A 12,997-nucleotide genomic window follows, 5' to 3' on the forward strand; every position below is an offset into this window, starting at 1 on the left:
ATCACTCAGCAAATCCTAGCAACTAATATTCAAAAGTCCCAGAGTGCCAACCGTTTAAGATAATAGAAGTGCACACTTATCACCAATCTATATATATAACCCATTCAATGGTTGTCTGTCCACATAACCGTTTGATAATGGACACTAGAGGTGCCCCTATTGTGTGTCATAATTCAAACATTCAAATTAACAATTTTAATNCCGGATACTTTTGGATAGATAGTGTATAAACACTAGCAATACTAAGAACAAAACTGTACAAATAAACAGAAACAAAGGTATTTAACAGTAAAATAAAAGTAAATAGGCAAATCTCTATACACATTAGTGACTTTCAGAAAGTCCAGTAGCAAGTTGATTTGGCCTCTGGCCCATGTAACACCAAATAAAAGGCACAATATTGAAAATTTGTAATTAATCATTGGCGAGCACTGCCGCATACGTGGTACGACATTATGCACGGAATTAGCAAGCACTTCAATTGATATTGCTGAAAAATAATAGTAGATAGTATAGGTGAGCAGTCCGGGTGAGAACTACTAACGCGTTCTTCGTTTTGTTCTTTTCACCGATCCGTGAAATGCCATGTACAGTATTCGTAACTTTAGATTTGAACTTGGAAGTAAATGAAAATGTTCCACGAGTTGTTAAAAATAATCAAATTAGTTTTGGGCATTTTAAAATTTAATAATTTTTTTATTAGAGTTCGTAATTATTCGTTTTATTAGTAACTAGCAGATCCGTGCGACATTGCTTAGCCAAAATGTAAGAAGGATAAACGTTAAAATGAAAACTATATTACAAAATTTATTTATTTTAGCGTTATGTTTATCACGAAGTATCGAGAAAATTAAAGCAGGGGTTCTCGTTTGACGGTAGTGCTCGTGATGGGCACCATATTGAAATTTTGTAATAATTTTTTAGGTGTTTCACGAATTATGTAATCAACTCGGGAGCTATCTAGTAATCGGAAATATAACTAACCTCGGAAATATAATATAAATAAAAATCCCACTATCGCATCATTCTACGGTAAATACAAAATTTGAAAAATAATTCGCTAACTTTTGGATCACTCTCTTTATACAGGGTGATCCCTGCTAATGCTCCTGCGGCAGCCGTGTTTTAGCCAAAACAGTTAAATCTTTTTTTTTTTTTTTTTAACTCTCTCTGCCCTGTGGCACTAAGAGGGCCTCCTTTTGCAAGCCCATTATGGTTTCGGCCAGGCCCACAATGAGTCGGCCAGGTAGTGAGGGACGGGACCCGACATATCCAAACGGACCACCCCCGAAAAATTCCTGGAGCTTATCGATACCGGATCTCCCAGACAGGTAGGCCGTCACCTTAACCGTTCGGCCATCCAACCGTCAGTATCCACGTGCTATCTCCTACTTCCTAACCGCAACGTTCTGGAGACGATCCTCTCGTGCCATATTTTTCTATTTTTTTTTAATAATAATAATAATAATAATTACTCATTAGTTGTTATTTTAAAACAGTTTTATTACTGTTTTTATTTTCTCGAAATTTAAACACGAAATAATTTTAAATTCCGGCAGAGGGCGTAGTTACGGTATCGCGTGGAAATGTCTGCGATTGTGTTTTCGAGTTTTACGAGGAAAACAATACTTTCGTTTAATGGATGTAATATCCGTTTTTATACGAAAAAGATGAGGCCGATCCGCATCAAAACAATCAAGAGTAAATATGAAGAAATTTGCATCGATTCTGTCGAACCTTCTCCGGAAGAATTGAAATACGGAAGAGGAGGACAAATGGTGATGAAAACCGGAATGGGCAGGATCCTTCGAAGTCTAGGAATGTCTGAGAAGCAGTTCGTGGATCAAGACCCACTCCACGATCCTGATGACGAATATCAGGAAATTATAAATCAAGCTGATAGTTATTACGATATGCACATTCAGTAAGTTTCCAGAAGAAGGTTAATGTGTACCTAGGTAACCCCAATGACAGCACTTCCGACTGTTCGTGGGCCTGACGGACTCCTCCCGGAGGGGAGCCGCCGGCAAACCGCCTTGTGCTAAACGTCACTAGTTATTGATTCACGGTAGTTCTTGAACAAAATAAATAAAAAAAGGGAAACGTCTACTAAAAATATAGTTAATCTAACTGAAGTGCCGCCATCTTGGACTACGTAGGTACACATTAACCGAAAAAAAAAAAAAAGAAGATACAGGATGTGTCCTTCTGCACTTTTAAATATTAACAGTTATATTAATAGAATGCAGTGTTGTATCAGTTCCCCATTTGATTCCTCTGTGTATGCCCATGGTTTTGGAACTATATGTGGTAGAATTAATCTGGGAAAAACATAAGCCTTTTTATGTGTGTCGGTTTTTCTCTTTATTTCAAAAATTTATTATTATTATTGAAACTTCAAAATGTTTTCTTTTCAGAATTGTTATCGACCGATGATGGACCCTTTGGGTAGAAGTGACCGATTTCAGCTTGGCCAATCGAGGAATTTGGTTTACTTTCTTTTCTAGAGAAGCCGTGGGTCGATAACAATTCTGAAAAGAAAACAGTCATTTTCAAAAAACAATAATATCCATTATTATTATTATGCAGTATTTAGTGGGTTATACTCAGTTGATACTGGTGGCTGTGTACTATGCCGGACCAGAGTGAAGGCATAGCAACCAAAAACCAAAATTAAATAAATGTGCCAGTGTCTGTATTCAGGAATTTTCTAACAATATGGCATGTATTCAATATAGTGGCTTTCTGTAGTGTGATGTTGTGTGTTATTATTACTATTATTATTATTAACATCATCATCAATTTATGGAAATTTCATTATTTAGATTAGCATCATCACTATTCCGTAAAACTTGTCATTTTTGTTAACTCGTCGCCTTCTCGGTCCACATTAATTAAGTTTGCAGGACTTCTGTAAAAGGAAGTAGTACAATTATAAGTTATACAATTCATGACAGATTTGGAAAGAACTAAATACATTATATATACAACTAATTCTTTTGAGTCGAAGCTATTTTTTTTTACTAACTTTGGAGATAATTTAGTGCATTATTTACTACATAGCAGGTAAATATGGAAACTACATGTAAAATGATTAATTAGAAATAATAATTATGTATATTATTTCTGTCAAAATAACTGTTTAAAGCACTCGTATATTTTTATAGAAGCTTTTAATGTTATCTTAAATTCAACAGCTGCTAAATTCTTATTTTGCAATAGTCATTGTTACAAAATAAGAAATTAGGAAGCCAAATGCTTAATCAAATTTGCATCATACTGTATGTGATGGCATCATACTGTATGTGATGGCATCATAACACCATGATATCAATTAAACTAATCTAACTCGATGGGTGAATGGCTGAGACAGTAAAGGCAACCATCTGCTGCTCTGGGGATCAGATTAGATTCTAGTCTGCTCAGAAATTTTTGTGAGTGGATTGACTTGTATGTGTTGGCCCTAGGGTTGTCTGTTGGTTTTCCAAACTAAGTACAATGTTGACAATGCATGTGGGAGTCCAGGGCAACAGCCTCCAGCTTAATGCGCTGGAAGCAAAAGTTGCAATGCCTTCCAGAAAAGCTCTTTTTATAAGCTTTTTTTATGATATAGTTGAGAAACACTAGGTAATATACACCAGTAAAGTGTTTATGCAGTTAGACTGGTATGAAGTAACTGCAGAAAGCTTTGCAGTCAGCTAAACATGGGACAGAGTTAGCCCACTGAAGAACTTCATCCAATGATGTCATTTCTTCAAGAATCTGCAAGAAACTTGCAGTCAGCTTGGTTGGTGAACACAGATTAGGTAACATAATATATACACTAGAATCATTAGCTATTGATATTAGCCACATTTTATCACTAAATAAAATGAAAGAACACTACAACTGAAATAAGAGCTGATTTTACCAAATAAGGATGGATGAACCATACTCCGGCCACATTCCTTATCATTTAAATTAAGGATTGCCAAATCTATGATGGTATTTAAAAATGCCCTCTCAGGATGGAAAAGAGTCAAGTGGAAAAACAAAACAAAGCAACTAACTTAATCATGAATTTTGCAAGGAAAAAAAAATCTAAATATTAGAAACTGCATCTAAAATCTTTGTCGTCCCTTTGAGATATTAATGAATGAAAATTACATGATTAACTCATTTGCAATGCAATATTTTAAAGTATTAAATAGCATACTCTGTTACAAATTATATAACTTTTTCTATGTTGAGCAATTGAGAAAATGAGTTTTATAATAATTAAACTTTGATTGAATCATAAATAATTGCCATAATTAAATTTAATTACATTAATCATTTTATAGTGTCTATGTCCTTACATAAGTTTTCAAAGATAAAATATTAAATATTTTATTTTTACTGTTTATTTTAGAGAAAAGAAGGAAAGAAAAAAGATCATTAAGTATAAGAAATATATCCGAAAGCATTTCCGTGAACCACAAGAGACGAATCTACTTACTGTTGCCGCTAAAGAACAGATAAGATATTTAAATGAACTCGATCCAATTAAATGGAATCCTGAAGTTTTGAGTCAAAGTTTTCCCATCAGTTTAGAGGGTGTTAAGGTATTCTTTTGTTTAAGTATAACAAACTTTTAAAGAATTTTAAGTTGTATAAATACTTTTTAATGTTACTATCTTATTTTAGAAATTTCTAAGAAGTAACTATTTGCCAAAATCAGAAAAAGAGAGACAAAGGCATGACAATTCTGTTTATGAAAATATCAAACTACTTAAAGAGGGCAGTGAGAAAATATCTGCTAAAACACAAAAGCTATGGCGAGAAGGAAAACTGAAGATTGAATATTCTCGAGGTAATGAAACTCTTCCCATATCCGACCCAGAAACTGAAATTCAAAAACAAATAACTGTTAGAGATTACGAAAAACCGGGAGAATTTCTATCCATTGTCAAACCTTATTTAGATTTACAAAATAAACAGGAGGAAAAAGATAAATCCGAACATACGGAAATTATCGAATCAAACTCTAAATTATTAAATAATTCTTCAACGAAAGAAAATTTCTACAAAGTTGTAATTCCTACAAAGAACACATCAGGTAATTTTTCCAATGATTTTTATTTTCGTTCGCATTCTAAATTCACAGATGCAATAGAGATTAGGCACGAACAATCTATTATTAAAGAAAATACTAAATCGGAAAAAGAACATCATTTTAGAAACGGAGATCATAAGGAAAATGAAGATAAAATACTAATTAACTCTAGAAATGTTCCAAAATATAATGAAGATAACATCGAATACGTTGTAGACAGTCATAGAAGTCAAAGTTCAGACAAAAAACAGCCATATTTTTATGATATCAAAAGTGGATATCAACATCCATTAGGAGAGGCATCAGACTATCCAGATAAAATAGAGATACCAAAAGATAGTTGCAAACAGGGAAAATTGTATAGAGTAGGAAATTGTTACTATGATGACAAAGGTGAGTTTTTGTATAGGATATTCACTTGAAAATGAATTCTGTAAAGTTGTAATAAAACTATTCTTTATAATTTATTAATGTTTTATTTATTTTAATTGCATTACATACCTCTAAATAATGATTTGATTTTCAAAAGAAGTTACAAAAAATATATAAATTAGTATTATCATTTACTAGGGATGCGTACTAAAATTTCAGACTATATTCTGAGTAAACTTTACTATTCTCCAACCCTTTTGTAAAGATACATACTGTACATAAAATAGATTCATATTTTGCTTAGCATTGAATTCAGGAATTCTTATAAAAATGATAGATTGGTAAGTAGAAAGAGAGTTTACATTTTATCTACCTTTGCACGGCAGCATTAATTTTCTTCTTAGCTAATATTTTCGGGTTTATAACACCCCTCAAGCTTCTCTAATTCAAATTAGAGAAACTTGAGGAAAGACTTCAGGGAAGGGTGGATTATTATCAAATTAGTTTTAATAACTGTAAGCATAAAAGGGCATTATTTAAAACTTTAGAAAAATTAATATGGAGTATAAAATCTCTTATTTCTAAAAATGTAAAATATGTAAGGGATGGCTTTTCCAGATAGTAGCTTGCCTGAAAATGATTGTTAACGATTTTTTCTTCAATTGTTTTAATTCTACGATGTGTTGGATGGCCAAAAATTTAAAAAAAAAGAAAATTAGAAATTTGTATATGAAAATTTAAAGCAAAAAGTAGAAAATTCGCGTTATTTATGTAATATTTCTTACTTAATACGCAACTACTTTCATTGTGATTATAGAAAGTGATGCAATGATGATGTCATTTAAATTTTCACTATTCTCATCTAAAACATTCTAATCAGTTATCATATATAAATTGATGTAGTTTATATCTACTTGTTTAACATATAAATGGCGGATATTAATAATAAAGTACACCATTCGGTGTCAATGTCAGAAAGTTTTAACCAAATCTACCCAGATGGAATTTAGTTTGTGACTGCAATTGAACATTGACAAAGAAAATTTTTCATTCTGGTAAATCAGAAAGCTCCTAAAGTGTATTTCACAATATTCGAATACCAATCAAACTTGATTTTTTTTTTCCTCCAAAACAAATAAACTAAGATCATTAAAAACAATCAGGATATCCCTGAGAACCTTTAATTGAATGGAACAGGATGAAGCTCCTCGAATCAATATTTTTTCACATCCTGTGCTTCAACAAACATATTTTGTCTTGGTTATTGGCTTGAATTCACCATACTTTGCATTACATCTCTGCTGAATAAGTGAGTACTCTTTTATTATGAATCGAATGTTAGAATCTTTTTAAGGATATTCATTCTTATAGTATGTTCTTTGAAACTTGGTTTTACAGATATGGCCATCAAAGGTTTTTGTTTCATTCTTATTATTGTTCTTGTACTGTCTGCTGTAGGTGAGTTCTTTCTTTAATTCTAAGTTTTTTTTTTTTTTTTTATTACGCTCGATTTTCTTAGTGTTTTTTTAAATAACTTAACTGATGAAACTTTTCGCAGCTATCGAAATGGCAGACAGCTCGCTTAGATGTGTACACGATAGATGCTACCGAATATGTATCCGATTAAGCAAAAGATCCGGAAAATGCGTGAATTCAAGATGTCATTGTTACTCTTGATGGGGAAGATGAAGAAGAAAACAAAACTCCATATATAATCTATAGTTGCTTGTAGTGATTTATATATATTATATAATATATATAAGTGTTTTTCTTTCTTTTTTTTGTATTGAGAATGTTACTATGTGTATAAATAAGCTTTATTATTAATGTAATAGCATTCCAGTTTATTATATAATGCGCACAAAATTAAAGTCATTCCACATATAGAATTTTTCGAGGATGATTTTGAATTTTGAAATATCCAAAATATTTTTAGACTAAAATCTTTATAATGATGTACAATGTATAATGTAGATTCATATTTAATAAAAAAGAAATGTATAATATTTTTTGAGAGACATCTTTTTGTCNACTTATTCTGAAGTAAATTTTGATGGATGTTGTTAGATAATGTTTTATGTTTCATTTATAGAAAAAAAAAAAAGAACATAATGAACGGCAAATTACTCCTGTCAACAGACTAAACACCATTTGATTTTGCTTATTATAATAATTAATGATTAATTAATATAGCAAAATGAATTTAACAATAACTTAATATATGCAACACGTTATGTAAATAAGTAACAAGAAACTGATAATATCAGATAACAAGTAATTTAATTGTAATTATCTTTATTTAAATAATCAAACAGAATGTGTTTTACTATATCAATAGATAATTTATTAACTTTTATCAGGCATTTTGTGAGATTAACAAGATGAGTCAATGGTATGTTTCTTATTAATTTTAAAAGCTTTTAATTAATAATAACGTATATTTAAATTATTAAAATTCACATCTATTTCTTAAACATTTACTGGCTTTATCTAAATACATGAAAATTTACTCAGAAAGTATGACAAAAGATAGATCACAAATTTATAGAATAGATTATTATTAATATCTTACTACAGGAGAAAAATAATTACATTTGTAATGTTATTTCAACGATGATTAGTAAACCTAGTGATTTTTTTTTTTTTTTTGTCACGTCCAAGGCCGAAGAACTTTAGATCATCGATAATTTTACTATTATTATCTTTGTTTTTTTCGTAAAAATCACGAAATGTTGCAAGTACATTAGTTGCCAGGTGGATAAACTTGAGTGTAAGTAATCTGAATTCGGTTAGTGTATTCGCTGACAACGTGTAAAAGGCCTTGACACGATAATTCCATGGCCTTAAGGTAACTATTGATATTGTCATAGGTTTTTTTTTTTTAAATAATAAAAACTGAGATGCATATTCAGTTTCTTTAAAACGGAGATAAGTTTCTCTCTCTCTCTCTCTCTCTCTCTCTTTTTTTTTATTTTAATTCGATACAAAAAAAAAACAGGTTGACCTATTTACAATGTGCTAATGAAAGAAGCAAAACTACTTCAGAAATAAGGTCAGTTTTGCATTCCTACCATTGTACTTTTTAAAATAACTTACTCATTTATATACCTAAGCCTCTGTAAATAAATATTTTGTGAAACTTGTAAAATTTAACTTTAAATCAATGATGAGCAATCTTCCTGGATGCCAGCATCAAGTAGGTTTTTGATGGTTCGCATGCATTTTTGTCTTACAGATCTACAGACTACAATATACTAGGCACTAAAATAATATATGGTAAATACAGTCGACCCCCCCTATAACACTTGATAATTCCGTTTTATATGAATTCCATGTTGTACGAGTCACTTAGATTTTACAAATACGTGTGCCGGGCTGTGAACAGCTCACGTATTTATAAAATCTAAGTGACTCGTACAACGTGGAATTCATATAAAACGGAAAAATCTACAGTGTTATAGGGGGGTCGACTATATTAATATACAGTTTATTCTCGTATTATTGTTTAAGTAATAATAAAGTAAAAAAAAAAGTTGCCGATTTATTCCATTAATAGTCGCTCTCTAATAAAGTTATAGCTGAAAAAAGTTATATAGACAGTCTGTTTATTAGAATAAATACGGTATATGAGTCATACTTGACATCCGTTCTTGTTGATTATTGTCACTGTTCACAAATGATTCAGTGACTTGTCATTACACTGCTTATCGTGTTTATTCGTGCAGTAAAATTCTTCTTCTTCTTTTTTTTTTTTACTGTAAAAACTATTTTAAAAAATTTCTTTTGTTAATATTGTTTTATAAATTTAAATTTTTGTATAAATCTAATATATTATAGTTATAGAATTTTAGGTTATATATAAGTTATATACTTGATTAATAGTCAGAATGAATGTAATTCCATAATGGTGAATAGAAAAATGCCATTTGGAAAAAAGCTGCAGTAAATATGTATTATTTTTTTTTTATACCAGTAGATCCCCCTATAACACTGTTGATAATTCCGTTTTATATGAATTCCATGTTGTACGAGTCACTTAGATTTTACAAATACGTGTGCCGGGCTGTGAACGGCTCACGTATTTGTAAAATCTAAGTGACTCGTACAACGTGGAATTCATATAAAACGGAAAAATCTACAGTGTTATAGGGGGGTCGACTATATTAATATACAGTTTATTCTCGTATTATTGTTTAAGTAATAATAAAGTAAAAAAAAAAGTTGCCGATTTATTCCATTAATAGTCGCTCTCTAATAAAGTTATAGCTGAAAAAAGTTATATAGACAGTCTGTTTATTAGAATAAATACGGTATATGAGTCATACTTGACATCCGTTCTTGTTGATTATTGTCACTGTTCACAAATGATTCAGTGACTTGTCATTACACTGCTTATCGTGTTTATTCGTGCAGTAAAATTCTTCTTCTTCTTTTTTTTTTTTACTGTAAAAACTATTTTAAAAAATTTCTTTTGTTAATATTGTTTTATAAATTTAAATTTTTGTATAAATCTAATATATTATAGTTATAGAATTTTAGGTTATATATAAGTTATATACTTGATTAATAGTCAGAATGAATGTAATTCCATAATGGTGAATAGAAAAATGCCATTTGGAAAAAAGCTGCAGTAAATATGTATTATTTTTTTTTTATACCAGTAGATCCCCCTATAACACTGTTGATAATTCCGTTTTATATGAATTCCATGTTGTACGAGTCACTTAGATTTTACAAATACGTGTGCCGGGCTGTGAACGGCTCACGTATTTGTAAAATCTAAGTGACNTTTTTTTTTTTTTTTTTTTTTTTTTTTTTTTTTTTTTTTTTTTTTTTTTTTTTTTTTTTTTTTTTTTTTTTTTTTTTTTTTTTTTTTTTTTTTTTTTTTTTTTTTTTTTTTTTTTTTTTTTTTTTTTTTTTTTTTTTTTTTTTTTTTTTTTTTTTTTTTTTTTTTTTTTTTTTTTATTACGTTTGAAAACAGGTCGCGATAAACTACTACTGTGTAATTTTTCTAATTTCTTCAAGATGAAATAGCAAATTTCTTTTTTGTATTTCATTTAAAATAAACAAAGTAAAAAAATTACTTCGTTATTACTTAGAAATTTCTAATGATTTAGCTGTTAAAACATTAATAAACTTGAAATAACAATGATTAGAAAAACCAATTAACCTTAATTTTTTATTTTATTTTTTTTTTCAATTTAAAACTCGTTTATACGTAATTTCAATTCCGTTCACACTCTTAAAAAGAAAAATATATTTGAAAAAAAAAAACAAATAAAAATACTAATTCGCCATTTTGAATAATTTTGAAATGTTATGTGAGATAAGCGCCAATGCTCGGGGCAATTGTCAGCAACTATCTTATCAATTCCTCGTAGATGAATTCATGAAATATAAGCATCCGTTTAAGAAGTTTTAGTTTATTCCAAGTTAAAAACATGAATTCTGACGATAATAACAGCTGGTAAGTAACTATTTTCTAGAAGTTCTCTTAATTATTATTATTATTATTTTATTTAAAAACAAAAAAAAAATCTGTACAATGGTATTCAAGTAGGATAAGATTACAGTAATCAATCTGTACTTACGTATTTTTTTTTTAATAGAATTTTATTAGTTAATATTCTAGATAAAAATATAAATCTATAAAATTAGTTTCTTTTGCTAATATAAAAGTAATTGTTTACATAAAGTATTATCGATTTCTTAGTACATAACATTTAATTATTTATATATTTCTACGTGTTAATTTATTATTTAGTTATTATATAGGATTCGAGATATTTTTGAAATCTTAATGGTAATTAATATATGAACAGAACATATCCTGATGTTTATTAATCTACGGCCGTTTAAAAGTTGCGTAATTGTATCGACCTCATATTTAATAAACATAATACTGTATCATTCAAAACAATTGATTATCAGTGCATAAACACATGTGTAAATGCGTAAACAAATTTCGTTTTCATAATTTNTGCAAGATATATATATATATATATATATATATGAAATTTATTTATTGATCGGTAAAAATATCGTTAAAATAATTTTATATCTTTTGTTAAATAAATATATAATATGTCAAAGTTCAATGTTTTCCTACCGTTTCAAAGTTTTATCGTGAAAAAGTTTTAAGTTATTATAGAAAATTATAACATATTTTATAAGTATAATTATAATAAAATTTTAAGTGTATAATATGCTACTTATATATTTACAAATTCATAATTTATTAACATATAAACAACACAAGTCCTGTAGTTAATTTATCAGTCTTATCTCATCTAATTTATCTGAAATTTTCTCAAGTTTATAACTAGCAAGAAAAAATACACAAGTTTAATCTTATAAAACCTTGGCCTCATCAATATAAATTAATAGAAGGCCGTACGATCGAGGCGGTTAAGACGTCAGTCTACGGCTCTGGGGGATCCAGGATCGAATCCGGATTCGTTCCGTTGCTGTTGGATCACGTCCTTTACCACTCGGTTGCCACCATTGTGAGCGAGTTATCCTATGGGCAAAAAGGACAATTGTCTGGGGCACCCACTAACAGGGGGGACCCCAAACCAATCTTTTATAAGAAAATATTTTCTCCAGAAAATTCCTCCGAAAGAAAATATCTGAAATCAACACTGTACTGTACATAAGACCTCCTAATTCAAATTCGCTGGGACTCCGTGAAGTTATAACGAATCTACCATGGGTACGGGGGAAAACTCTATATCAATGTTTCCCAACGTGGGGCCCACGCTCCACAGGGGGTCAATTGGATTGTAAAGGGGGGCAATTTGAAAATAGACTTGTCCAGAGTTTAAGTTAACTGTATAGTTGCTGTATATGTTAGGGGGTCATAAGAATTTTAGAAAGGCTTAGGTGGGGCATAGCACAAAAAAGGTTGGGAAACACTGCTCTATATTAATGCTTACAAGGCGAAAAGAGGTAAAAGTAAAAGAAATATTAATTGATGAACAACATTTTTATTAATACTTTAAATAAGTAATAATAAAATTAGTCAAGAGACTAATAAAGATTTATTTAGAGTCTGTTATAAAAGGAAAGGCCCCTTATAACCCTGTTATAAGACATATAAGTTTTTTAAATCAACAAATATTTATACAGTTGTAATAACAAATATAAATATCTATATTATTTATTGCATCATGTTTTAATATATGGAACAAGAAAAATTGTTAGTGAAACAAAACATATTTTGAATTGCAAATATTAATATATGATGAACTATAGATTTATCATATATTAATCTGTCATATGTCTTATCTATGCAAAGAATCTTTTAACATGTGTCATTTCAGAAGGGAGATTTAAAATGAATAGAAACTTGAATCATTTAGATCTTAATTCTTCAATATATATACAGTCGACCCCCTATAACACTATTGATTATTCTGTTTTATATGAATTCCATGTTGTACGAGTCACTTAGATTTTACAAATACATGAGCCGGGCTGTGAACGGCTCACGTATTTGTAAAATCTAAGTGACTCGTACAACATGGAATTCATATAAAACGGAATAATCAA

General features: G+C 29.6%; 2 protein-coding genes across 3 annotated transcripts in view; both read left to right on the plus strand.

Annotated features, from left to right (window-relative positions):
- Nucleotides 1-1,567: 1,567 nt before the first annotated feature.
- Nucleotides 1,568-7,455, plus strand: LOC111629770. The gene is made up of 5 exons (XM_023373683.1): nt 1,568-1,924; nt 4,391-4,583; nt 4,666-6,755; nt 6,845-6,904; nt 7,005-7,455. The coding sequence occupies exons 1-3, from the start codon at nt 1,587-1,589 to the stop codon at nt 5,494-5,496; spliced, it is 1,362 nt and encodes a 453-aa protein (XP_023229451.1). The 5' UTR covers nt 1,568-1,586; the 3' UTR covers nt 5,497-6,755; nt 6,845-6,904; nt 7,005-7,455.
- Nucleotides 7,456-8,226: 771 nt separating this feature from the next.
- Nucleotides 8,227-12,997, plus strand: part of LOC111629758 (tryptophan 2,3-dioxygenase-like) — a 25,279-nt gene continuing 20,508 nt past the window's right edge. Inside the window, exon 1 of one of the 2 annotated variants that reach the window (XM_023373668.1) lies at nt 8,227-8,294. In XM_023373668.1, coding sequence (XP_023229436.1) covers nt 8,284-8,294 — 11 coding nt within the window. In that variant the 5' untranslated portion in view covers nt 8,227-8,283. Of the gene's footprint in view, nt 8,295-10,787; nt 10,914-12,997 lie in introns of those variants that run through there. The other variant, XM_023373667.1, reaches the window with a different exon arrangement.

This window comes from Centruroides sculpturatus, unplaced genomic scaffold (genome assembly GCF_000671375.1).
Source record: "Centruroides sculpturatus isolate CEXI.00-Female unplaced genomic scaffold, Cexi_2.0 scaffold541, whole genome shotgun sequence".
NCBI lineage: Eukaryota > Metazoa > Arthropoda > Arachnida > Scorpiones > Buthidae > Centruroides > Centruroides sculpturatus.